Below are 26,737 nucleotides of genomic sequence, written 5' to 3'. Positions count from 1 at the left end.
ATGCTCGACGCCCTTATGCGCAGAAGGAATGTGTCAACATGAATAGCACTCGTCAAACCGAAACAACTCCGATACCCTCATCACCTCATGCCCCCTGGGGTTGTCTCGAAATGAGACTCAGGTATTTACAAAGGAAGGGATCCAATGATCATGTGGTAGTCTCGGGCTTCTGGCTGTATATGATGGTCCTAGAAAAGGCGTCAGGTTCATATATCTAGCGGGCTGGGAGGATTGACATACACTTCTCCGTAAGAGTGGACGGCGGGGTTCAAAAGTTCGTTTCGCATCTCGACCAGGAACAGCTGGGCGTCGTCATACGTCCACTAGAACAGTCAGTCGAATGTCTAGATGACGACATGAGTGGCGCTCACTCCGAGAAGTTCAGTGAGACCGCGAATAGAGAATCCCTCAAGAGCCTGTAGAAGGAACTGACGGTTCCAGGCACCCCAAGTCTTCAGTCGCTTGTCCTTGGGCCATGGTCCGAGAGGCATCTTGAGTCTTCGCTCAACGAGGTTCTCAAAGCCAGCCTCGCGCTGGAAATTCGCTGCCTTGTGACCGTAGAAGAAGCCCTTGCCAGTGAGGGCACCGATCTTTTCGAAGACTTGCACCCACTTCTTAAGGGGGGAGTTGTCCTTGAGAGATCCGTCGTCGGACTTTGTGATGCCCCAGAGCTCAACGTGCTCTACCCAGCCGCCAGGCTTGAGCGCCCTTTAACGTGGTGAGTCCTCCGCATTACACCTAGGGTCAAGAGACCAAGGGACTTACTTGAAGGCCTTCTTGTGCAGCTCTACCCAATCTGGGATGCAGCCAGTCATGGCCCGGATGTGAACAAAGTCAAAGCTATTGTCTGGAAATGTCCATTCTTGGTTGATATCGTCAACCTCGAATTTGCAGTTGGGAGGAACAAAGCCGGGCTGGATGGGCGAGAGATCCACACCGAGGACATCAGCCGAGGGATGTTCATCGGCGAATTCACTAAAAGGGCTATGAGATAGTTGTACGGCTGCTTGGTCTGACGGGTAACTCACATGGCCCAGATTCCCGTACCACAACCTACATCGAGGACGCGCTACATATCATGTCAACAGGTGTCTCCTAGAGATGAACGACGAATACCCACTTGAGGGTTCTCTCCAAGAGGGGCAGCGTAGAGATTGCCGTCCAGGATGATACGATACATCTCGTGCCTGCATAATTAGATACCGCTTACGTATGCGATGGAGTAGAAGCTCACATGAGATCCTCGGCTTCTTGTTGGCGCTCGTCATTAGGTCCCCTGTGATTGGTGAGCGATGCACAGGAACGACTCATGTGAAACCTCTAACCAGTATGCGCCGTCATTATAGGCGTGGTATCTGCGGCCATTCTCCCACTTGTAGTTGAGGATCGAAGTCCGCAGCGACTCAGTATCGGTCACTCGCGTGCTGCAGTTCATGTAAGGGTCCACAGATGGCTACACTAGATGTTCACAGGGAAACCTACGACCCTGAGTACGTAGAGTCGGCATCGTCGTCCTACTTGGGTGAGAAGGATTGGCTGGAGACAGAAGTGGAGGGCTGCATACCACTTCAATTGGGCCATTGTCTGACCGCTCGGTTGTCTCAGGAGCGTGGTCCGCGCCAGTCTCAGCCCCCTTGGCTGGGGAAGACGGCGACTTGGGCGAGGAAGCTTGTTTCGGCGACGACATGGCAAAGACACAACCCAACAGCGTCGCTTCTAGGTGTCGAAAGAGGCAGCAGGTGAAGAGATTTGCCGTACGTGAGGGGAAAAGGGCGACCCAAAAGGAATCACTCCACAGCACCGAATTGACATGTTTCACAGCCTTATTAAGCCCTGGTTAAGTGAATTAAGCAGACACAAACAAGGGTCCGTTGCATACGCGTGTGGAGACGGTCGCTCGAGGGGCCAACAGTTATGAGGATAATGGGTGTTGGCTGCTACGCTGGCTGCATGACTTGGGAACCCGAGCCGAGATTTGGGGGGCTTTTTTTTTTCGCTTGCAACCGTGCACAAGAGCATAAATGAATGACCTATCAATATTTAATTATTGCACAAAAGAATGCAGTTTTCCGGTCGGGAGAAGAGGGAACAGCTTGGTAAGCCATTTGTTGACGAGACGATATGACAGGTTTGTTGTCTCTGCATCGTCGTCGTCTTGGAAGCTCTTGGCAAGTGTCACGATATTTCGAGACGAAACGGTTGTGCCCGCATGACGCTGAGCCGAGGCAACAAAGCATGTGCCCATAGGAGCAAATGCCAGGGGATAACATCATCTCCATCCAAGCTTCATTCACAACAAACATATTCCTTCCAGCTCAATCTTTGATATGAAAGATGTCTGTCCGTGCATGTCAATCTCATCCCCGCGTATTCCCAGTCCAATTAAGCTCACGGTTAGGGCAGGCTAAATTAGACAGAGTTAGGCGGCCGTTAGCCAGCGGCTCTAGCTCAAACCTTGATGGGGATCCTTGATAAGGAAATGGAGATCATTGTGCGTCATGTATCTCTGATAATGTTCAAACTCGCTTACAGGGCTTTCTAACATATCGTATACGCTGAAATCAATTATCGTAGACCGTCAATCCTTTGCATCAGCTCCTTGTCCATCGCTCGCTTCGCTTACCCTATCACACAAGATTTATCCACTCCAGCTCCCGGCCTTCATTCATAACTTGCCCATCCATGATACCATGCACGTAAGCGTGTGTAGCATAGTCATAAAATACCTCTTCTTCTTCTTTAGATGCTTCCTTCCGACGCAGGATGAACGGCATCTTGCCTCCCAACAAGACGCACACAACATCTCCAACCTGTATCTATTCTTGAGAGTTCTTCCGACATGTGCGTCATCGTCCAGCACGAGTCCTGGTAGACTCAGTACTTTATCCGAGGTCATGGCCCTGATCAAAGGCTGAAGGGAGCTCGCTGCGGAGAATTAGCGAAGACCCGTATCCAGATAATCTCCGAGCGACGGCTACGGACACCGCCGTTACACCAATCTGGAACCCATGCCGGTAGGGCGGGGTTTCGTTCCGTCTCGGGGATTCTCAACAATGGGCTAAGGCTGTGGCATTCATCGATCCAGGACCGAGTTGAGCGTCTATAGATGTCTTCGAAGGAGGATGAATAATCAGCCGGAATGCTGCTTCCCAGGCCGAGGAAGGCATTCACTCGATCCCTCGGGTCGGGTCGGATGCTTGTCTCGATCGGAAAAGGTTGAGAGCAAGCGGCATCAGGGTCGGTGTCTTAGAAGACCGCTTGATGTAATTGAGGCCACGAATTTGGGCATAGAGATCCTTAAAGTGACCAAAAGAGCCGCAGCAGCCTTTATGTCGATGCCTGTAACCGTTCTTTCATACCTGCGCAAGCATGGAGAACGGAAGCTCCAGGGTGCCACACATGAGTGTGGCTTCGGGTGGTAGGACCGCCTCCTGCACCGTCCACACACGATGCCACCAAGAAAGCTTGATCAGGGAAAGTATTGCGGCGACTCCTTGCCCTATGAGGTCTTGGCCCGGCTCTTCGTACTTGATGTCGTAGTGGTGATCGGCAGCCAAGACTTCGAGAAATGTGAAAGCCGCCAACGCTGTTTGTTTAGGGATTAGGTTCTCGTTGGGTCTTGGCTTTTTGGACGCCAATCGGGAAGAATCAGAATCCTCGGCAGAGTCGCCCAACCAGAGGACAGCTTGTGTTGTACAAGAGCAGATGTCCCTCATCAGGTTGACCTGGTGTGGTTTCTCGACGTCGTCAGCCTGATTGATGCACAGGGCATCGACCCAGAGGCGTTGCTCATCATCAGGTAGCCGTAGCCTCCGGAGGGCATTGAAGAGGTTGATAGTGACGGGGGTTGTCCTCCCATCTACAGTGATGGACCGACAATCGGGAGGGTCGCCCCACGCATATGACAGAGCCTGGTAGGACGGGTCATCTGCAAGAAATGCGGTTTCCAACGTGCAGCGGATAGAGTCTTGGCTGTCTCCTGAAAGCAGATGGAGTATCCGGATTTGGCGCTGATTCAGCTCAAGTTGGTGATACTGCGGAGGTGGCGGTGCCGGTCGCAGAGGGAGATCCCACGTGTGCCCATTGAGAGTGTGTTCATCACTGATAGGGTACCCCGACTGGGTCAAAGTTGGAGATGAGCTACTGGACGCCATTTGAGACACAATCATCAAGTTGAATGTGCAATCCGGCCGTCAAGAGGCGGAGAGGCGGGGAATATTGGGCTTGACCATGTGGAGTGGCTGTGCAAACTGAGGCTCTAAATCCGCCTCGTTGACTTTATTTTGAGCTTTATCTTATGCCTGGACCAGTCACCGACAGGGGTGGTTGGCATGTGTGTGCCTCACAAGGCAGTCTGGGGGCCGTAGTGTGAAGGAATGGCTGCCACACGGTGTAAGGACGATCACTCTCCACATCCAATATCGATGGTGTGAGAAAGTGTCTTTCAGCTTTCCACTTCGGGACCTGCCCTGTCGCTCTCGCAACAAAGGCTCTCGCCATGAGCCAAAGTCGGCGAACAGGTCCCCTCGAACCGGGGCAATGGAGCCTATGGGGAAGGGAGGAAACTCAATTAAGACACCAGCCGACGGCAGCTGGACGACGCCTCCAAGCCTAGAACGGGGCCTCTGCAGAAGAGGCTTTCAGCCTCCCAATAGTGGCTGATCGTCCCAGCCAACATCAGCGCTTGTAGTGGAGGCCGACACCACAGCTGGGCGTCGATCCGAGTCAAGCTAGCCCCCGTAGGCCGTTGGCTCAATCTCCTCTTGACGAGAGGGCTGACCTTGTCGACAGATTGTGAATGGTGCAGCGTTCTCTTGGCTGCAGGCTGAAGGAGCGCCACTGCACATCTCTAACGCCATCATGCCCAATATCCTTGAACAAGACTTTTCAGCTATTATTAAACCCCGAGGGAGAAGAAACATTTGGGGGCTCCGCCTCCTCTGTTGTCCTGCAGTTTCGTCCACCTCGATCCGCTGAAGAAGCAGTTTGTTTTGTTCCCCTCTCATGCACTGAGTATTTCTCAACATTGAGCGGCAGACGACCTTTTCACATCAACAACCTATCGATCATTTGACCGTCAGCAAGCTTGTGCAACTATGGCTGAGATTCAGCCTACAGAGGTCGCAGTCGCGCCCGCGTTTGATGTGGCTGGCCCGGCTGTGACTGCTCCTGCGACGCTTCATCAGCGCGATCTTCTCGGCCGCCAAAACAACTACGATTCCTGCGGCTACTATTCTCTCTTAAACAGCGGTATGGGCTCTTGCTACTTATCATCTTGAGCCTCCCATGAACTAACACAGTTGCATAGGGTGGGCTACCTGGCAATGCGGCGAAGAGGGCGCCTGGACTACGACCTGCAAGACCATCGGCTCGCACTTTGGCTGCTTCCAGAACATCTACACGACATGTTACCCCAGGGCATCTAGCTGTGACAGTACTAACCAGCGTGCCCTTTGCTGGTTCGTCTAATTGATGCCCAAATGACTGCAATGAGTCGGCTAACGAGTGACTTTAGCACCGAGGATATCAACTTTCCGTATTGCGCGACCGGCATCAAGCCCCTCGATGACGGCGATGGCGACGAACTATCCATATACCTCTGCGGCAAGACCGAACAACAGGTTCCCTTCTACGAGTCAACCGTTGTCAAGGTAACGACGGGTAGTACGACTGGGGAGCAGACACTTACCAGTATCGATACCACTAGGGGCGTCGTCATTGTCACGAAGACGGCCGAGCCCTCACCTGAACCGGATAAATCTAGCACTCCAGTCGGGGCCATCGTTGGAGGCGTTGTCGGCGGTGTCGCACTGATCGCCATCTTGGGGCTGGCCTTTTGGTTCCTTCGACGCAAGAAGCCGCAGAACAAGGAGGTTGCGACGGCGCCTGCACCTGCGTCTGCGCCTGGATTCCCTCCTCAACAACAGCAACAGCAAATGGGCTACCAACAAGGCATGCCTCCTCCGGTCGTCTACGACTACAACAACAACAACTACGCCGGCTATCCCGTTCAGGGCTCCCCGCCTCCCCCCAGCGATCCAAGATACAGCCAAATGCCCGTGGGCGGCATGAGTCCTCCACCTCAGAGCCCTCCCATCGAGCCTTACAAGACGGTCGCGTCACCCGTTTCCGAGCTGCCAGTAACTTCTTCCCCCCACGACAACACGCCAGTGTCTGAGCTGCCCGCCGACATGGGGAATGTAAGCCACACAACGCCAAGGTAAAACCGCCACGAGGGAAAAATGAGGAGTAGGAAAACACCGGAAATGCGGAGAAAGGGATATGAGGCTGGATAAGGCTATTAACCTAATGGGGGACTCGGTCGGGATAGAGGCTTAATCGGCTGGATGGCTAACACGATCACATAATGAACTTCGTAGTTGCCGGTCATATCGTCATTATGAGCGAATACCTGGATTTAAATATTCCCTTCTTTTTCATTCAATCTTCTGTCACTTTAGAGCACCTCTGCTTTGGGGATTGCCCTTCTCGACTTGCCCTCTGGTCGAGGTGTGAAGATTCACCAATTGCGCAAATGCCTTGCCGCATATTCGGTATTTATTGGTAAAAACTTTGAGTAAGAGCTTCTCTTCTCTCACCTGAGCTGCTCGTGCGCCCGTTCCATCTGGTACCCCCGTTGTGTTCGCCAATGGTGGCTGGCTGATGTGATTAAACATGCTTTGCTTTCAGCCTCAAACCGTCCGCTCTCGTGGCAACTTCCGCTTGGAGGGCTTCCTGAATGTTTTAACAGTTACTCATTTTGGGGACTAGTGATCCTGGAATTCTTATCAACTCAATCTTTCACTACGGTGCCAATTCGGAGTTCATCAGAAGAAGCAAATGCGCATTATGAGCGGCAAGGGAAATCATTATTCTTGGGGTTCGGGTAAGCTTACTTTGTGGCTGGGCTTGGGAGAGTCTAGACCACGCTCAACCAAGACAATCGGTAAGACGTAAATGTCAGCATGATCCGGCTGACCAGTTCCAGCGCTTATATTGGCTGCCATGCACAATAAGCTTCCCTGACAAGTTCGCATCGAGGCATGCTGATGGCTGAGCCCCAACTCCAGAGAAGCAATATTCATTAGAGATACGACTGCATTTTTCAACTATTTTAAGACAACAAAGCTGGCAAAGGGGGCTTATTCTGTATGTTAAATGGAGACTATTTACCTATCTTCTGAAACGTTGCATGCCTCCCTCTATGTTAGCAGCAATCGCCGGTCTCGCTTGGTCAACATGTAACTTTAATATTAGAATAATAGAAACTAGAACATGTTGCAAAGTAGGCTGATCCTTCAACCTGTGTAAATTGCTTATGGTCTTGTTCTTGAGGGAATCCCCTCTTTCCCCTTTGGGCCATGACGTGGCCTTCCTAATTGGGCCTAGTCCGCCAAACATCCGAAGATCACCCGGCCGGCCATTGAAGGCACGTGACCACCCTCAGAGCTATTGTACAGGGTCCAATCCAACAGGTTTATCCCTTGCGAAATACTATGATTATTATAAATTAGAACTAAGAACGTGGAAGGTTTAAGCGTTTAGATGACTACGTCAAAGTCTGACAGATGGTTGACAAACTAGTCATCGAATCCATCCAGATTCGCGACACCAACCTTGGTTCCGCCGTGTTGGAGTTCAGGTTCGTGAGGTTTCTTAAGGGGCGATGGGCACAGTTTAGTCAAGATTTGAAACGTGCTCGGAGTTAGGGTGAGCCACTAATAAATGTCGGATTTGATAACCCCTATAGTTGTAGCACTGATCCTGGCCTAGAACTAGGTATTCCCCAGTCGATTGATGAGGTAACCAAACTTTGAAGTCATTTTTGATGCCTATATCATAGTCTCCAGGTCTCGGTCCTTCATTTAGCATACATGTCAGCCAGATACTACATATCCGTCAGGGCCTTAGATCTATTAGTAAATCTCTCCTCTAAACGTCATAAAGCTCTTACTCATAGATTCCTTATCTTTCCATTTCCTAGATAGTGGGCTAATGATAAGAGGTTGAAACGGCTGCGATAGGGTTAGATATGAGCGTGGAGAGGGAGAGCGAATTTTAATCCACATTAAGGAGAGAATATTTCGGTCTTCCCAATCTTCTTGAGGCTCCGACTTTGGTACGTGCCGGTGGTATTCGTCAATGAAATCCTTCCCCATCTTGAATCTTGCAAGCCTCCATTTGCCGATGTCGCCTAGTAGGGCGTCAATCTTTTGGCGGTGACAACAAAATGGCCTTTCTCACACTTGTTGTGCCCCCAGAACGATCCTGAGTTGAAAACCACCGGCTTTCCTGTCGTTGAATCTGTCCATTGTGTTTAAAGATGATGTATGCCAACCATTTATACGATTCTGTGAATAGCTTCACATCGATCTGCGGTTACCACCTTCCTGTGCATATCAAGGATGACGGCAGACCTTTAAGAGTCCAGAGTCGCAATTTCCATCAAAATGAAAGTCATCCTCAAAAGGGATATGCTGGTGCATAAAACAAGCTTTGCCGTCGTCCCGTACCGAAATCTCATTATGCGCAAGAAAAACGATGTCATAGATGTCAATTGAAACCTCCTTCGCGGTGCTTTCTCTTTTGTCGGCGGGCCTGTAAGATCTAGGCCGTATTGATCGAGACCGAAGCCGGCGTGGGCGCGATACATGGGTGTCAACGTCATTTTGATAAGAGATGTAAATAACGACGAGATAGGCTCTTATCCGCTGCTGGGAGTAGTGCTAGATTGAGAATCGCGCGTCCTGATAGGCATCTATGCAGAAATAGTTGTCGACTTTCATTTTGACGGAAATTGCGACTCTGGACCTGAAGGTTTTGAAAGTTTGCAAAGAAGAAGGGCTTAGTTATCGCTATCGTTGCAAAGGTTCGAGCATGTTCCCGAAATCGATCGTGCGTTCTATTCACCTGGCGAGCTGAAAAAGCTGGTACCTTTGGGAAGATAGACAAGGGTCATCGAAGCAGTCTCTGTAGCTACGCTTGGATGTTTGATATTGCTTCCTACTCTCTTAGCCGTATCAGCCACCTGGTACATCGACTGGAGGCTGAGGAAGGCCGCAGCTAAAGGCATCATAGTAACGAGCGGAAACCTGTCGCAATGGCTTCTGATTTCTATAAGACTCACTCTGCGGTCGATGATTTCCTGTTTTGTCTACTACGCAACAGCTGGATCGAAAAGACAGAGGGGCTAGAAAAGCAGCTGCTACAGCGCCGTACACGATCAGCTTCTCCGGTCCACAATCGCCGATTTAATGTCGTGCCATACCTGCGACTCTCTGTAAGGCCTAATCTACCTCTTGTGGGGAGCACCGAAGAGTTGCAGAGGTACACTAAACATGTACGGGACTGTATAAGATCATTTGCATTTTCTCCTGAAGCAGTTACTGAGTATAGATGACATCATGGGTTTCCCTCCCTGTCGCGGGATCTTGGACAATTGCGATTATTTAGTAGTCCCAAGTGAAATAGCTCCTCAGGTGTCGTCGCAGATGGCTGTGGCCTCGACATCGCCTCTTTTTCTTACATCGCCCGGGCGTTCATGGAGTGGTTCCCGAAGCTAGATATTCCCTCTCCGCATGTATTTAGGAGACCTGCGAAGCAAGAACTTTGTCGAGATCACGCATGTCTAACTACAAAGGACTCTTTTTCTTCCCTTTCACCTAAACAACGTGGTTTTCGGGATCTTATGAAGCCGTGCCTTGGATAATGGATGCTCCCCATCCAAGTGTAACAAACTGTGGGACACAATAGACTACAATGCCATGCCGCAAAAAGTAGAAGATACCTTCTAACAGGTACCGAGGCAATCAGGTAATTTATGCTGCTTCACACAAACATACCTATCACCGACCCGAGAGGGAGTGTTGAACTCGTGGCGCCTAACCTCCTGATCTATAGCTAGGTCCTCCCTACTTCGCCAAGTTAAACCCACTGTTCCAGGAAAGCCATGGTGGAGAGGCTCCTCTGCGTATTGCGTTCAGGCGAATTTTTTTTTTCTTTTTTCGGGGGTTAGTTGGATATGGTCTAAAAAGTGGTTATCCAGGCGACTAAAAGAAAAGAAATAGTGCAACCCCAATTACCTGCGACAACCCAAGCTGAAGTGAAAGAACTTCATCTAGGTTACGGTGTTTTTCGGGATTGGGATATAATGCTAGCACGTGTTAATAATTAAACTCTTTGTTATTGTGAGCGATGACTTTTGGAGACTCAACTTCGTGAGGATGCATCACGCATGGGTGGCCATCATACCTGACAAGCATTGGTAACCTCGGACGTGGAACCTGCATGGAACCCGCGCGAGGCTTCGCGGGACCAACTAACTACTACTGTACGGAGGCAGCTTTCAAAAGTTCTCGGCCGCCAAGGCGCTAGCAGCAGCCACAAAAAAGCAAGGAAAGCAGGTTTGAAACCCCGCACATACAAATTACCTAGAGAGGGGTTTCTTGAGCTTCTTTTCAATTTCTGACCTTCCTATCAATGGCCCCGAATACAGATATCGCGACCCGGGCCTTGGTGGTTTCCCTCAAGTCCCCCTGCGGGGGGAAGACTACTGCCGAAGTGATCGAGATCACAGGGCTCTCAAAGAGCACAATCAACGATATCTACGCCCGAGCGATTGCCCGAGGGTTTGACCCAAATCATCGACCTCTTATTATTCGGAATTCCTTCCTTGAAGATGCCCCCCGGCCCGGCCGCCCGACGAAGCAGACAGAAGAAGCAAAGAAAGCAGTTATCGCGAAGGTACGCCGCGATCGATACGGCCGGGAAAAAACCTGCGCTGATATTGCTGGGGACCTTAGCTTAGAAGGCCACAACCTCTCAGCTATTACAGTCTGGAGGATCCTCAAGGCTGCCGGCTTCCAGAAGACCAAGCCGACGAGGAAGCCTGGGTTGACGAAGAAGATGAGGCAAGAACGTTATAAATGGTGTATTGCCCATCAAGATTGGACCCTTGAAGATTGGAAGAATGTCATCTGGTCAGATGAAACCTCTATTATCTTGCTCCATCGCCGAGGAGGCTATCGTGTGTGGAGACGGGCTGATGAACGCTTCCTTCGTAGCTGTATTCGAGAGAGATGGAAGGGGGCCAGCGAGTTTATGTTCTGGGCCGCCTTTTCCTATGATAAGAAGGGTCCTTGTCATTGCTGGGGCCCAGAGACTGCAAAAGAGAGGAAGGAGTCAGACCTACGGCTTAAGGAGATCAATCAGGAGCTCGAGCCGATTATGAAGGAAGAGTGGGAGCTCACAACGGGTGTGCGAAGGCTAGGGGCTACGAGCCCTGCCGGGCAAGAAGCCTCAGTGGAAGTGGAAGAAGGCAAATGGCAAGCTGACGAGGGGATCAGGGAAAGGTATTGACTGGTGGCGCTATCAACAGACGATTCTTCTTCCAAAGATGCTTCCTTTTGCAAAGGAATGTCAGAAAGAGAGGCCCGGCACGATCGTTCAAGAAGATAAGGCGCCGGCACATAACCACCACGCTCAACAACGCGTTTATGACCTTCATAACATACGGCGGCTTCTTTGGTGTGGAAATTCGCCTGATTTGAACGCGATTGAGCCAGCCTGGCCTTATTTAAAGAGAATAACTACGAAGAAAGGCGCCCCTAAGAGCCGGCGGGAAGCTATTCGGGCTTGGCAGGCAGCTTGGAAGGAACTTCCGCAAGAGAAGATCCAAGCCTGGATAGAGAGAATCCCTACGCATGTGAAGAAAATCATTGAGCTTGAAGGAGGGAATGAATATAAGGAAGGCCGGGAATAGTCTCATAGTAATTTGTATGTATGTGTACTTCTCCTTGCTTTTTTTCCTTTTTTGGGATAGTGGCGTATTTAGCGCGGCCGAGAACTTTTGAAAGCTTCCTCCGTACGTAACTAGAAAACCCGTTTTTGTTTTCCAGCTGGCTAACGTTAGTCTGAGGCTGACTTGGGCGGCCCGAGCTAACGTTGGGCTAGCTTGAGCTTCGCTTCGAGAAGACGCCCGAAGCTGACTCGCGGGTGGGCGCCAGTTACGGCTGCGGCTTGGCCCCCGTAGCAGCGTTTGAAGTTGGTGCACCTCCTGTAATTGCTCTAGTGGTGATCATGACTCAATCTTTTGCTCGGTGGCGCAGCGGTCAAGGTGCCTGCAGCGATAACTGCCGTTACAGCGCCGGTGCAGCATGAGGCACGCGCATGCTATCGACTCGGTGGAGTACTAGCCAGTGACCCGTTAAGCTACCTACGGATCGTCGAGTTGAGCCTCTAGCAAGGTGCCCTGGCAACATAGGGGAGGCGGATGAGGTGACGGATAGAGACCTGTTCATCCACTGTCTGTGTGTATCTGCACGTTTGATGTGAACTGCCGACTTGGCGCTACTCTTCTGGAACGTTGCACTAGTAAACTCTCGAGGTATCTTAAAATAGTCCTCGGAGTTTCTGACACGACCAGAGATTGATCGTCAAGCACCAAATTTCCCAACCTGTATGATTGAGACTCAGAGGAAGCGACCTAGTTAAACGGCTCCGACAGTTGGCCATCTTTCTAAACCGATACCACCTCGGGAAACTCGGCGTCCCAGAAAATTCCGCTGGCAATGCTACGTACTCTGTCCATTCATACTGGCGACCTGGCCTAGCCGGGTTGAGCCACTAAGGTAGCCTAGCCAATCTACAGTACTACCTACCATTGGGCCCCTCATTCATACTGGGGCTCCAGAGTCCCCTGACTGGGGTAGGGGTCCCGCATCACGGAGCGGCCATCATACACCAGAACCGGCCTGGTAGCCCGTGGGGATTGACATTTTGTGTCCACTTATTTTTCTTTTGGTCTCCATTATTGAACTTGGAACCACCCTTGACTGGATCTATCCGCGCACAAACGTCTCAGATTGCACCCTCCTCTAAAACGAGATGCTACCAAGTCCCGGTAGATCATTGCTACATGCGTAAGACCTAGTTTGGTCCACAATGGGTGGATGTTGGCCGGAAAGTCAAGATGAACTTGCCAGGGGCAATGCATCTCTGTTATTATTGTGATGACTGAGCCAGAAGACAGACAGCACATCTGTTACAGTTTTACTGCTTAAAGATCAACTGCATAAACACACTGCGCAAGTTTAACGTGTTCCTGGGGTTTTGTTTCTTTCTTTCTTTCTCGCCTTTCTCTTTTCTATCGTTTTTCCACCAGCCGTCTGTCTGTGCCTTTTCGTCGAAACAAATATGCCGGGCTTTTTGGTGCCGGACCACTACCAGGTGGTCGCGCCCGGCCTCAATGACTTATTGGTCGCCAGCATCATCTGGGGCTTTACGCTCGCGACGGGCATGTTCTCTGGCCACAAGGCCGTCAAGCAGACATATGCGCAATGGAAGCGCTCAGGACGCGCCAAGCCATATGTCATCATGGTTTGGGCTGAGTGGCTTGTTTCGATCATCATTAGTGTGCTGTCGTGGTGTTTCCTGCGAGGGTTTATCGAGCCAAGGTGAGTACCGAAACTCTATCATTCTGTCTAAATCTGACAGCTGACGATGCAAAATGTGATCAGCTTCTGGATCTACTTCACTTTCTGTAGGACCAACCCCCCGCGCAGATCTATCTGTCGAATGAAGAAAGCTGATTGTGACATGGGCAGTGGCTCTCTGGGTCGTTCAAATTCAATGCATCTGCGGCATCATCATCAACCGAATATCACTCCTCATGGTGGACCGTCGGGACGGAGCAAAGATTCGCTGGGCGACCGCCATCCTACTTGGCCTCATCAACATCAGCGTCTTTGTCATCTGGATCCCCGCGCAGCTGCAGATCTCGTCGACATGGATCAACGTTAACCACATCTACGACCGCATCGAAAAGGGCCTGTTCCTCATCATTGACGCCGCTCTGCACTCCTACTTCATGTACCTGATCCGCGTCAAGCTGATCGCCAACGGTTTGGACAAGTACAAGCCACTGCTGCGCTTCAACTTTGCCATGATTGCAGTCTCGATGAGTCTCGATGTAAGGCTTCAGCTATCACTAGGTTGTGAAAGGATCAAGCTAATACCGTGGCGTCAAGGTTATCCTCATTGGCAGCATGTCGATTGGCAATGGCTTCATGTAAGCACCAAATCCCTCCGATTCCTTCCTTGTTCCACCACTAACGGAAATGATGCAGTTACGTCCAGTTCCACCCACTGGTCTACATGCTCAAGCTGCATATTGAGCTCAACATTTCTTCTCTCATCGTCAAGGTCGTCCGCGCGACCGGCGACAACAGCTCGTACCAGAACGACTACTACAACCAGGGCACTGAGCTGCAGTCCAAGCCCATGGGCAGCGGCACAAATGGAAATGCAGTCTCCAACAAGGGTCGATCGGGTACAAATACCGGCCCGTTGTTCACGAGCACAAACGAAGCACGCATCGATACAGATGGAGATGGCCTGAGCAGGGTAAACATGTCCCGGGGTATCACCAAGATAACCCAGACGCAGGTGACGGTGTCGTCACGACAACCCGAGGACGACGATGGGAGCTCGCAGTCGTCGACAAGGCAGCTGAAGGGAGTCGGGAACATGTACCGCGATCCATTCCCGTGAAACAGCGTGTAACGACAATCTTTGTCTCGGGAACGGGAATATTGGCTGAACTCGGGAAACTAGACCACAAAGCAAGTGCATGATAATCATCATCATTATTATGAGAAGCGCATAAAATTATAGACATAATTTCTCTCTAATTCTGAGACCAGGCCCGGCCAACTAGTTAGAATGCCCAATTCAGATTGCCGAACTTCTTCAGCCACCAGAAAAACCCAGTCAGAAATCTGTTACGCCGGGCCTGCAACGTAGCCGTCACATTGCTGTCTTGGTTCGCGCGGAAAAGGCCTCGGCCTGAACTCTAGCCCGAAGGCTTTACATGTGGTACCAGGCACAACGAGGGACGGTCCGCGACTAAAGCAATCCAGAACGCAGAGATCAGCGCTGTTGGTTGCTGCTCCGGTGGAGTTGGTCTGTGTCATCCATGAGCGCCAATAATTTCGCCCAAGTGGCTCTCCAGGACCCCCGAATGGGCCCCGGAATGGGCCTCCGTACCCCCCGGTCCCACGGAGCACACGCAAGTACGAGTCGTCGTCGCAAGGGCCTCTCTGCTGGATCCAAGCCCAACCAGCCACTCGCTCCGCAGACCATCTGTAAAACGCTGAGCGATGCTACCCCAAAGCTCCGGCTTCTCCTCAGAGGAACCATGTTCGCCCCCCTGAAGGAGTAAGGGAGAGTGTCGCAGGCAGGAGAACGGGACCGGAGGTAAGGCCAGGAATGGATACTCGCACGACCGGAGCTTGGCGACCTAGACGACGCATGCAAGGGGGAGAGACAAGACAGATGCATATAACTTTACAGGAGCCTCGTGAGGGGGAGACAAGAAAATACCACACAATCCCCAAGGAATACTCAACTCTGAAATCCTGATCTCCATATCTACATAGGAGAGCCGCGTATTAACCATGGGTTTCTACACTAAGCTTGCCGAGAACATCGACGAGGTCGACGTCATCATCGCCGGAGGTAATCCTCGTCTCTTACCTCAATTACGATCCCCCAGTAAGCTGACCCTTCTACAGGTGGCACGGCAGCTTGCGTCGTAGCTGGTCGTCTAGCAGAGGCGGACCCTAGCCTGTCCATTCTCCTTATCGAGGGAGGTCCGGATAACAAGGATGTTGCCAACATTCAGCATCCCGTCTTCTTCCTGGACCATCTCCTACCCACTTCCAAGACAACTATCTTCTATAAGGGAAATAAGTCTGAGAAGCTCGCCGGACGAGAATGCATTGTTCCCTCAGGTGGTACGCTCGGCGGTGGTTCATCTATTAACTTTATGATGTACACTCGGGCGCAGCGCGAGGACTTTGATTCATGGAAGACACCCGGATGGTCAGCCGATGAGATCCTGCCTTTCCTCAAGAAGGTGCGCCATTAATTATTCATGACCAAGATGACCCTTCATACTGATACTTCTTTCCTAGCTTGAGACATATCATGGCCGAGGTGACCCCTCCGTGCATGGTCATGACGGCCCAGTCCACATCAGTGACGGTACATTCCGCTCTACAGGGTCCGAGAGCGACTTCATCAAGGCTGCATCTCAAGTCGGCTGGCCTGAGATCCAGGACTTGCAGTCGCTAGACCACAACGACGGTTACGAGCGCTGGCTTCGCTCTGTCTCGAAGGAGGGCAGGCGGCAAGATACTGCCACAGTCTATGTCCACGATAAGCTCATAGACACCAAGTACCCCAACCTGCATGTGCTAGTTGAGGCCAAGGTCGTCCGAGTGCTTCTTGATGATGATAAACGCGCTGTTGGTGTCGAGTATATATCTAACCCTGCCTTCCAGGCTGAGGTTGGCCCTACTCAGCATCCTAAGTTGACCATTAAGGCCCGCAAGCTTGTCGTTGTGTCGTGTGGTGCCTGTGGCACGCCACCCTTACTTGAGCGATCTGGTCTTGGCGACACTAGGATTCTTGACAGGGCTGGTGTTCCTGTCAAGGTTGACTTGCCCGGCGTTGGCCACGAGTACCAGGATCATCAGTTGATCTTGTATCCTTACAAGACCAATCTCCAGCCCCACGAGACCATTGATAGAGTTCTTCGACACCCCGAGAAGCGCCAGGAGCTCATCGACTCAAAGGACAAGGTCCTAGGCTGGAACTCGATTGATGTCTCCTCTAAGCTCCGACCCACGGATGCTGAGGTTGCAGCTTTGGGTCCTGACTTCCAAAAGGCATGGGACAAGGACTTTAAGAACACTCCTAATAAGCCGATTATGCTGATGGGTCTCGTTTCTTGGTGAGTTGTCTGATAGAAATCATAAATGCAAAGCTAACCAGAGAACAGCTTCTTGGGTGACCCCTCTAGTGTGCCAGAGGAGCAGTACGTTACCGTAGGAAACTACACAGCGTACCCCTACTCCCGAGGTCACATGCATATTACAGGGCCGAATGTTGATGACCCCTTGGACTTTGACGTCGGTTACCTCAACGATGAGAACGACATTGATCTCAAGAAGCAGGTCTGGGCTTATAAGAAGTCCCGAGAGATTATGCGCCGCACTGAAATGTACCGTGGTGAAATCGCCCCCGGCCACCCGGCCTTCCCCGAAGGCTCCCCAGCTGCCTGTGTGGACCTTAAGCAGCAGTCGTCGCTCTCTAACGTTAAGGACGTTGAGTATTCTGCCGAGGACGATAAGGCTATTGAACAATGGGTGCGTGAGAACGTTGGAACTACATGGCACTCCATTGCCACCTGCCGGATGGCTCCCCGTGACGAGTTCGGTGTTGTTGATGAGCGTCTGAATGTCTGGGGCACAAGGGGTCTCAAGCTTGCTGACTTGAGTATTGCCCCAGCCAACGTCGGTGCCAACACAAATAACACAGCTATTGTGATTGGTGAGAAGGCGGCGGATATCATCATTAAGGATCTGGGACTTGGACAGTAGACCATTATGAGTAGCAAGCGCTGTCCACATAACATTTAAAATTTCATAGCAGTGGTCAGGCCAAGCACGGCGTGCTTGCTGGCAACATATCCAGGAATAAATGGGAATCCTCGGTAGGATGAAGTCGATCCGATATTGACGATGCTGGTGTCTGGCTTCTTTGCCGTAGCGTCTTCTGCATTGACGACACGCATAAACTCTGTGGTGAGGTTCCAAGTGCCGCCCAGGTTGATATCCAGGACCTGCTTGAAAATTGCATCGTTTTCCACAGTCGCGGGGTGCTGCCTCACAATACCCGCACAGTTGACGAGGCCGTGGAGCTTGAGTCCTTTCAGCGATGGAGTTGAATGCCTTGGTAACATCCTTGCACTTGATGAAATGGACGGACGGATAAAACCAGACCTTGCCTTCCTTCGCACCCAAGTCCTGAAAGCTGTCGGTCCAGTCGATGACATGAACAGAGGCTTACATCTGAACAAGCTTGTGGACGATGGCAAGCCCAATACCAGAGGCACCACTCGTGACGACAAAGGTTTTTCCAAGCATGCTCATGGTAGCGGGTTGAAGACGGAAATCGGCTTGGTGAAGTGTGTTGTGTCTGCTTGACCGTTCAAGGGAGGACGGTGGAGTTGACCAGATCTGGCTTCAAGTCAAAACCTATTATAGGAGGGGTTTATGTACTTTGCGATCTTCTGGCTCAGTTATCCCATCAAGGGCCGGGCTTCAACTATGACAAAGAACATATTTCCAATACATCATAGCATCATATCCCAATGCTAACATAGTAGCTTATGTACTTTACGATGAGCTAAGCTAGCCCGTGCTTCGGATAAACCTTTTATTGCCTTAAATTAGAGCCTATAAAGAAATTACCTTTATTATTAGCTTCTATCGGCGGGGATTTATTCTGGCAAATGCACGTGGCTGTCGCAGCGAAGGGTGTCGCTTACATAGAGCGTGATATTGACATAAAAGGGTGAAAATTGGTAAGCAAATCGCAAATTACTTACTGTAAGCGGCTGTTGTCGCGCCGTGATGAGAAGATGAGAAACGATCCTTGGTCATCGTGGAATGCTACGCCCGCACCTTGCCAGTCTTCTGAAGAATCATCAAGATTATTGCTCATCCTCTCTCTCTTTTACTTCGCCGATGTCTAGACGGATTCCGCACTCTCCTTACCGTTGAATCTATTCATCGAAAAACTCCTCGGAAGCCATTTGATATACTATTGAACTCATTTGCACATTTTATTTACCCAAAGGCCTATAGAAGTCGGTGTGATTACCAGACTTGAGCACATGTTTGGAAACCACAATGCCAATAACACGATTGATGGGATGACGAGAACAAGAAAGCTCAAGAAATCAGCTTAGAGGGTATGACGTTAAATATTTCATTACACATAATTTGACATCGCCGATGCCCATCTTCGATGCGCGAATCCGGCCCTCCATTGTCAACTCTAATGGGTTTCAACACACGGAGACTCATTGATGTTGAATGAAAGCAGAAGGGAAAGTAATTTAGTCATTGTATCATTCTAAGAAAAAATCCTTGATAGCTTAAACAGGTTCATAAATAACATCTTGGGTCTCAATGTCTCGTAAATCCGGTCTCTAGCCCTCGACCCAGTGCTCTGTTCTTCTAGCAATGGATAGCACCAACACGGCATCACATCCCAGGGTATTCCATCACAAGACGCATGGCCTTTATGCCATAATATACATCCTTGATCATAAAAAGTCAAACTCACGGGAAACAGAAACAGGGCGGCATTCCAGCCGGCGTTGTCTTTGGCAGCCATTGCCAATTCCTGAGAAGCAAAGATTCTGAAATGGCAGATGAAAAGCTCCAGGGCCCTCTCCTTCAGGATCTTCATTCATCGATGTGCAGGCATAGAGTAGCTTGTCAAGCAGCCATCAGTGCATCGTTCTGAGCTGCTGAGCCGATGTCATGCAGGAATATCTCCTTGAGGCATTCTGGATTCTTTGGGTATGGCCAGAAAATTACAACCCCGCAATGATTCAGTCGGATGTCGAAGATCCTTCCCCGAGGCATTGTCCAATCACATTATGGCCAGGCCAACGGGTGGCGCATATCGTGGGTGGCCTCAAAACGCACTCTGCGGGCTGACACGAACACCGCTGAAACCCATTGAGTTTGATGCAGAAGATTTATATCTCCTATAGAACAGATCGAAGTTGATGGTGGTTATTTTCTCGTATGGAAGCCCTCATTCGACATCTGGGGATGGATTCGGCCCAACATGCTTTGAGGGCTTGGGTTACACAGGCCTTCACCACAGCATTCCTCCTCATCAATCGAGTGGGTCGCCCAACCAATAGTAGCACGGCGATCTCCCCGTGTCTTTGAATCTGATCATGTTTGTTTACTTTGCGACGACTGACGATCAAGTTTGTGTCACCCCTTATACCTTCACCGGTCGAAGCAGCAATCCATTCTAGGAGCCCAATCATGTCGGCAGTTCACATTTATGTAACTCTTCCCCAGAAACCCTCGTATTCTTAGACCGAAAGTGTTTGTGGAGAGTAGAGACACGCGTCTTGGGCGTTATGGAATGGGACGACCTGAGGGAACGATGTGCTACGTTGTGGTCGCACAGCATAAGCGGGGAACCAGCTTGGGTGACACCGATTGAGCCATAATAATCGGCAGCTCGCTCTTCCCTACGATAGTAAGCTCCCCTCACTCACCAATCATCCATTGCTCATACACTCCTTCATCAGTAGCCAAGATGGGTGAATTTGAAGCCACCAAGCTTAGAGACCCCTACATCTTTGTCAAAGCCGATGACTTCTTCCAAGGCCTTGACTCCCCCTCGGGCGGAGTAAAGCAGCCTGCCACTGTATCTCTTCAGCCGTCAGATCAATTGCTGGACGACAGCAAGCCGAACCCTGCTGTCAGCCATGGAGCCATCTTCCGCTTCAACGATGATTCCCTGCTCTTGGTCCAATTCATGCGCCCTCAAGTCTGGAGAATCCGTTTTGATCCCAACAATCGAAAGGGATCTGAGTTCACAGACTACAACAGGTGAGCGACTACACCCGACCCTGTAATCGGCCCTGGAAATGTCATGCTGACAATTGGGAGTCGTACGATCATTCGAGATACTCTCAGCCTCCTCATCAGCACTCTCGATGCCGTTGAGAATATTGACTGGGCTGTTGAGATCGTCGAAGATCCCAAATACTACATCCTCCAATCTGTTATGAACCCCAAGACAGATCAAAGACAGGTGAAGCTTCAACTATGGGTTCAGCGGGACCCCTTTCAAATCACCGCTGTCCGGGTCCTCAAGAGCCAGTCCCCGGTCGAGAAGCTACCAGTGTTGCAGAGTCTTGATGCCACCACCAGCGATAAGCTGAAGCTGCATACTTCTAAGGGTGCTGAGGCTGCAATCATCTGGAAGACCAAGCCACGGGGTCTACAGTACCAAGGCAATTCCACTGTTCTCTCTGTCGAAAAGTCGGTCACGGCTGATTTCATGGGATTCGGAGAGCAGGGAGGCAAGCATCTCTTCAAGAAGAAGACATACATGAACTACTTCAGTGAGTGACACCGTGCTTTGGAACCTATGATTCTAACACTACCAGACTTTGACAATATGCGATATCAGAATGTCTATGGTCAAGGACCTCTCGATGACCGAGAGCCCTTATACCACTCGGAGCCTTTCTGGATCGAAGTCGACTCTCATCCAGGATACCAGTCTCAACTTGCCACTTTCATCGACAACTACTCTCACATCTGTGTTGATGTCGGTGTCAAGGACCAGAACGCTATCCGCGTGGCAACCAGATTCAACAGTTTCCACTGCATCATGGTGGCAGCTGATAGCATGCAAGAGCTCATTCAGTCGTACACCTCCATTGTCGGCACTCCGAGGCTCAAGCCGCGATATGTGCTAGGGTACCACCAAGGCTGCTACGGTTACGACAACCAGGAGATGGTCCTCGAAGCTGTTGAGGAATACCGCAAGTGCGGTTTCCCGCTCGACGGCATGCACATCGATGTGGACATGCAGGATGATTACCGCACATTCACTATCGACAAGAGAGACAATCACTTCCCTGATCCCGTCAACATGTTCAAGAAGCTCCGAGAGAAGGGTGTCAAGTGCTCTACCAACATCACTCCATACATCAACTCTCTTCCCAACCAGGAGTACAACACTCTCAACGAGGGTCTCCAGAAGGGATACTTCATCGCAGACAGTCGAGACATTGATCCATCAGCTCCCCAAGCCTACCAGCAGCGCTACTTGGGATTCAGCGTGGGAAACCAGGTCTTCAAAGCTCCCCAGTACGAGAAGCCACCGTACTTCCAACCAGACGACTACGACTTTTCGCAGGTCTTCAACAGCGGTAAGCCTTTTCATGGCGGCGTCTTTTACGGATGGGGAAATGGCCACCCAGGCCACTATCCGAACCTAAACAACAAAGATGTCCGCAAGTGGTGGGGGAAGCAGTACCAGTACCTCTTTGAGTGCGGTCTGGACTTTGTCTGGCAGGACATGACGTCTCCTTGCATCGCCGAGGAGTACGGAGACATGAAGTCGTAAGTCAACAGTAGCATTCACCTCTGGACGTACTGACATAGTTCTAGTCTACCATTCCGACTCTTGCTGGACTCTGATGGCTGGTCTGGAGATCCGGATCGTGCAGAGCAGAGAAAGGCAATTGAGATCTGGTCCTTGTACAGCTACAACTTGCACAAGGCAACCTACCATGGCCTTGAAAACATCCACAAGCTCAGCCCCGAGCTCGCTTGGAGAGAGAACAGGCGCAACTTCATCATCGGAAGAGGAAGCTTCGTTGGCAGCCACCGTTTTGCCGGTCTCTGGACAGGAGACAATGCTTCAACCTGGGACTTCCTTGACATCTCTGTTGCCCAAGTCTTGGCTCTTGGTATGTCTGGAATCACAATCTCTGGCCAGGATGTTGGTGGATTCGAGTTCATCGATGCTGAACGAGATTACGCCAACCCCGAGCTCTTGATTCGATGGTACTGCGCGTACTCTCTTTTGCCTTGGTTCAGGTGAGGCACTTGACCTTTCTTCTATTCTTGGCTCACAGTGTTTCAGAAATCACTACACCAAGAAGCGCTTCTGGGTTGACGGACCCAAGCAGGGTCAAATGAGAAAGGACGGAAAGCAGTTCCAAGAACCGTATGCTTACCAGAAGCATTACGACGAGAACAAGGACAAGTACCAGGGCCGAGAGGCCATGCTTTACCGAGCTGTTCTTCCAGTCTGCCGATACTACATCCGTCTCAGGTATAGTCTCATGCAGCTGCTGTATGATGCCATGTTTGAGAATGTCATCACTGGCTTGCCCATTGCTCGAGCAATGGTACGCTCCCTGTTCCCATTCACCTCCAGAGACTGAACAAGCTAACATTGTACAGGTGGTCACGGATGATATTGACAGAAGTCTCTTCTCGGCGGACGTAAGTTCCCCCTTTCTAGATATACGACATGCTCACTTTTTGTATAGAACCAGTTTTTCACCAGAAGCCAGTACATGGTCAGAAATGACTTGCTCGTTGCGCCAGCTCTTTTCCCTGAGAGCAAACGTCAGACTCGCAAGCTCTATCTTCCATATCCTGACAAGTGGTACCCCATGAATCTGCGTCCAGATGACCCCATCGGTGTTGCTCTGCCCGCTGCTGCCGATGGTGGAAGTCGGATCGAGTACAGTTGCCTCATTAGTGATCAGGACTCCCAGCTACCTTACATCACGCCCATGTATATCCGTGAGGGTAAGTCATCGATGTCAAAACTCTGGCGGCAGTTACTAACAAGGATTAGGAGCCATCATTCCCAAGATCCAGGTCAGAGACTACATTCCCGACCCGTCTCTCACTCAACAACCGGCCAATCCGATTACTTTGCATATCTACCCAGGGAAGAACAGTGTAGGTTTAAGCTCAAGATTCCCTAGTCCAGGTCGCCTGTCTAACGCTGCACAGCAATACAAAATGTACCTTGACGACGGTATCTCCAGAGAGAGCGCCCCAGAGGCACCTATCCCGGGGTTGAAGATTGGGGACTCGAAGGCGGCGGGCAAGTACTGCGAAGTCTTGATCGAACAGGCGAGTCATATGAGTTTCTCTCACATAACCATGAAGCTAATGGTTCTTCAAGGCAACCGAGATTTCCAACCAAAACTCCTCCGTCCAGTTTGCGCGCACAGTGACCATCAGCTCAAAGTGGAACAAGTACGACGACCTGTCAGACATCGTGGGCTCCAAGTACACAGTGGTCTTCTGGCACGACCCGTCTGCAAATCTCAGCTCGGTCAAAGTCTCATCGGCCAACAACAAGGTTGCAAGCGACACCAACAACAATTATCGTGCCACTATCGTCACTCTGCCTGTTGCTGACGCTCATACTGAGCATGGAGTCACTATCCAGTTGACCCACGGAGCCTTGGGCTAAGGAGTAGAGAATTTTCCTCTTTTTCATCTTCCGTTGTGTCTTGGATGTAACAGATTGCTCAAGCTTGGAAACCCGTCTTGTCAATGAGCCTCTGAGTGGCCTCTCTTTCATGGTTATACTCACTCATCATTCGACACAACACAAGCCTTAATATGTGAACTCGCACCTTTCTACCTACCTATATAATACAATCAGACTGAAAGATTTTTTTTCTTTACTCTCAATCAAGCCCATCCACAGATATCACTGCCACTGATCTGCCGACACGAACCGATGCTGAGACCTATCAATACACCTATGATATCCATTCTAAGCCGTATTTGAGTAGATTTGCGATTAGGTTTTCGATGCTCTCTCGGATCAGCTGATTATGATGCTATATCATATTGCCTCTGATAGCCTATATGTCCCCTTCTCCACTCAGAGATGCGTTCTCAGCCTCGCCTTCTGGTACACAGTGCTGAGCCAAAGTACTCAACCTCCTAAACTCGGACAAGCGGTTACTCGGCTAGGCGGCATCTTTGTCTTGAGAGTAGGCGGCAGTACAAGATTTGTAGGCCGATACTTGCATCAAAGTGCAAATGTCGCTTACGATCGTCACGTTCATCACGCCGAGTCCATTGCCCAATATGTCTCAACTCAGCCGCACCTCAACAGAGTTCAGAGCTGCAGAGGCCCCCCGCATCCCCACATCAGCTCCGCCATGGCTTTAGAAAAGCCTGGATCGCTCAGCGGGAGCAAGTTGACTCAAGCTGACCCAGGCTGAGACTCGTGGGAGGTAACTACTTGAGCTCGCTAATACGACGTGTCGGCTCACTGCTAACCTTTTGGGGCCATGGATCGCTTGATGCTACTGGAATTGACTTTTCACACCTTTCGTTTTGGGCAACTGCAGTATTGATCATCGCAAATGGGTAATATCATTACAAATGGCTGAAACCTAATTACAAAGCAAGTATCTATAGCTCTGTTTCAAGAGCTTGTAGGGAGTGATCATGAAGTCCTCATCCATCAATGTTCGTGCCTCTCGTTATGCGCCATCGGTGCCTCTAAATGATAGCCAACTCGGAAGTTGGAAACAGGTATTAATGACAGTCGTGAAGGGAAAAGTCATGCGCCGCCAAACTCCAACTTTTAAGTGTAGATGATGCGAGGGCCTGCAACATCGGGGTTCCAGGAGACCACGTCGTTGTCGTAGACACCAACAAGCTCAAAACCTTCAGTTGTACCGGCAGCCTTGCAGTCTGTCTTCTCGGTGAGGTAGGCGTTGTAGGTAGCATCCCACGTGGCAAACGAGCCGAGATCAGCACTGAGACGACCAAGGTGGATGTTGCGCTGGTTTCCTGGGCCCCAGCCGGAGGTAGGTCCGGGAGCTGGGCTGTTGCTGGTGAAGAGATCGAGCTTCTTGCTGCCAGTGAGTGTGGCTCCGTTGTCGAGGTAGAAGGCAAACTGGCACTGCTTGCCCTCGGCCTCGGAGGGGTAGGTGAAGGTCAGGAGAGTGGTGATGTCGTTGCCATTGTTGCTGGTGGACTTGGAGACCAGGCCCTCAGTGGCAGACGAGATGGCACCGTTGCGGACATTGTATTGCCAGATGGCAGAGGGGGCGAAGAAGGGATCGTCCCGAGCTGTGAGAGGAGCTGCCAGGCCGGAGGCGGCGGCGAAGATAGTAGCGACAAGAGTCTTGAAGAGCATCTTGATCTTGATGGAGAGGAGAGTAGGAAAGGTAGATATGTGTGTTGAAGTGATTGCTGTGTTGGTTGTTGAGAGGCTGTTGTCTGAATGATGATTTTCTATCGAGGACCGAGGTCGTCTCTTATACCTGACGATCCTCTAGAGGGAGCATAATGTGCAACGAGACTCGATATCCGACTTTTCCGTCTACTATTGCCAAGACAGAGTACGCCCATCTCTTCCAGGGCCGAAAATAGCGCTCACGCAGCACATCCCTTGCATCGCAAGAAAGGCGTCGAGCACAGCCAGAAACAGGCGGCTCCGCCATCAGCCATGGCAAGGTTAAGATCGCAATCGAAAGACGGGAAAAGGCGGGGAAGCGTGATATCACCAAAAGGCGACCAATAGAGAAGAAGCGGCGTCGAGCTATTGACTTGAAGCCATCCGCTGGAGGACGGAGAACTCGAGCAAACGACGCTTGCCTAGAAATAGCAATGCCTGTCAAGCCACGGTCTATAGAGCTGCCTGTCCAAACTGGAGTGTGGCATTGCCCGGTACTACTGTAAAGGCATCACGAGGCCTTGAAAGTGGCTTGCTTACTGCCGAAAGATGGCGGAACGTGCAGATTTGCTTAACTCAAATGAGCCCTGTCGGGCGCCCATCTTGGAAAAGAGGCCTTCAGCTGAAGGAATACAGCTACGTAATTGAATCCTAGGACTGTTGGTCCGTGGAAAATTGAAGAGCTCATCAAGGCAGGCATCCAATGAGATGAGCGGTGAATAATGAGAGCTTCAGTGTCAGCCTCAGCCCAATCCTCGGTGGCGCACTTCGGGTGCTATTGTGTCACCATTTTGTGATGTTCTGCCTTGTCTCTCATTCAGCTGCAAGCCATCTTTTTCTTACGGTCAAGCGGAGTGTCTCTCTGCTCCCGAAAGTCCTATGAGGGGTGTATTGGAACTCGGGCGAACTAGACATAGCCTGGAGGATTCTCATACGGTCATTTTGATTTTATCGGGAAATCCAAGCGTCTCTCTAGTGCGCATTAAACTAAATTATTCAACCGACGACAGCAGACGAGGCTTCGCTTGCACCAAGTTGCAGGCATGGCAAGCAGGTAGGCTCTCAAAGGTCAACTGCAAAATGACTGAATTTTGCCCTTGCC

At 50.7% G+C, this 26,737-nt stretch overlaps 8 protein-coding genes across 8 annotated transcripts; 4 read left to right on the top strand and 4 right to left on the bottom strand.

Moving 5' to 3' along the window:
• Window positions 1-148: 148 nt before the first annotated feature.
• LRP88_11357 (class I SAM-dependent methyltransferase) lies at window positions 149-1,687 on the bottom strand (the record flags this gene model as incomplete). Its single annotated transcript, XM_083247786.1, has 10 exons — window positions 149-188; window positions 241-323; window positions 372-708; window positions 766-975; window positions 1,029-1,069; window positions 1,121-1,187; window positions 1,235-1,276; window positions 1,326-1,424; window positions 1,483-1,514; window positions 1,565-1,687. 10 exons carry the CDS (start codon window positions 1,685-1,687, stop codon window positions 149-151), a joined length of 1,074 nt encoding a protein of 357 aa, XP_083096934.1.
• A 1,666-nt stretch (window positions 1,688-3,353) lies between these two features.
• Window positions 3,354-3,950, bottom strand: LRP88_11356 (HET domain-containing protein; the record flags this gene model as incomplete). Its single annotated transcript, XM_083247785.1, has 1 exon — window positions 3,354-3,950. The coding sequence occupies one exon, from the start codon at window positions 3,948-3,950 to the stop codon at window positions 3,354-3,356; it is 597 nt and encodes a 198-aa protein (XP_083096933.1).
• Window positions 3,951-5,096: 1,146 nt separating this feature from the next.
• Window positions 5,097-6,224, top strand: LRP88_11355 (uncharacterized protein; the record flags this gene model as incomplete). Its single annotated transcript, XM_083247784.1, has 3 exons — window positions 5,097-5,250; window positions 5,309-5,459; window positions 5,516-6,224. 3 exons carry the CDS (start codon window positions 5,097-5,099, stop codon window positions 6,222-6,224), a joined length of 1,014 nt encoding a protein of 337 aa, XP_083096932.1.
• A 6,970-nt stretch (window positions 6,225-13,194) lies between these two features.
• Window positions 13,195-14,550, top strand: LRP88_11354 (uncharacterized protein; the record flags this gene model as incomplete). The annotated part of the gene is made up of 5 exons (XM_083247783.1): window positions 13,195-13,454; window positions 13,518-13,540; window positions 13,605-13,969; window positions 14,028-14,068; window positions 14,127-14,550. 5 exons carry the CDS (start codon window positions 13,195-13,197, stop codon window positions 14,548-14,550), a joined length of 1,113 nt encoding a protein of 370 aa, XP_083096931.1.
• A 905-nt stretch (window positions 14,551-15,455) lies between these two features.
• On the top strand, window positions 15,456-17,444 carry LRP88_11353 (GMC oxidoreductase-domain-containing protein; the record flags this gene model as incomplete). The annotated part of the gene is made up of 4 exons (XM_083247782.1): window positions 15,456-15,516; window positions 15,573-15,916; window positions 15,975-16,787; window positions 16,839-17,444. 4 exons carry the CDS (start codon window positions 15,456-15,458, stop codon window positions 17,442-17,444), a joined length of 1,824 nt encoding a protein of 607 aa, XP_083096930.1.
• Window positions 17,445-17,479: 35 nt separating this feature from the next.
• LRP88_11352 (SDR family NAD(P)-dependent oxidoreductase) lies at window positions 17,480-17,996 on the bottom strand (the record flags this gene model as incomplete). The annotated part of the gene is made up of 2 exons (XM_083247781.1): window positions 17,480-17,795; window positions 17,914-17,996. The coding sequence occupies 2 exons, from the start codon at window positions 17,994-17,996 to the stop codon at window positions 17,480-17,482; spliced, it is 399 nt and encodes a 132-aa protein (XP_083096929.1).
• Window positions 17,997-20,199: 2,203 nt separating this feature from the next.
• LRP88_11351 (glycosyl hydrolases family 31-domain-containing protein) lies at window positions 20,200-23,904 on the top strand (the record flags this gene model as incomplete). Its single annotated transcript, XM_083247780.1, has 10 exons — window positions 20,200-20,495; window positions 20,556-21,013; window positions 21,098-22,022; window positions 22,071-22,478; window positions 22,549-22,816; window positions 22,872-22,913; window positions 22,961-23,225; window positions 23,275-23,381; window positions 23,436-23,543; window positions 23,611-23,904. The coding sequence occupies 10 exons, from the start codon at window positions 20,200-20,202 to the stop codon at window positions 23,902-23,904; spliced, it is 3,171 nt and encodes a 1,056-aa protein (XP_083096928.1).
• Window positions 23,905-25,038: 1,134 nt separating this feature from the next.
• On the bottom strand, window positions 25,039-25,596 carry LRP88_11350 (uncharacterized protein; the record flags this gene model as incomplete). Its single annotated transcript, XM_083247779.1, has 1 exon — window positions 25,039-25,596. One exon carries the CDS (start codon window positions 25,594-25,596, stop codon window positions 25,039-25,041), a length of 558 nt encoding a protein of 185 aa, XP_083096927.1.
• Window positions 25,597-26,737: the final 1,141 nt, after the last annotated feature.

Source organism: Fusarium phalaenopsidis (genome assembly GCF_050370095.1).
Source record: "Fusarium phalaenopsidis strain FUZ10S chromosome Unknown contig_32306, whole genome shotgun sequence".
NCBI lineage: Eukaryota > Fungi > Ascomycota > Sordariomycetes > Hypocreales > Nectriaceae > Fusarium > Fusarium phalaenopsidis.
The sequence above is the reverse complement of the archived record's forward strand: the minus strand, read 5'-3'. Positions and strand labels throughout refer to the sequence as shown.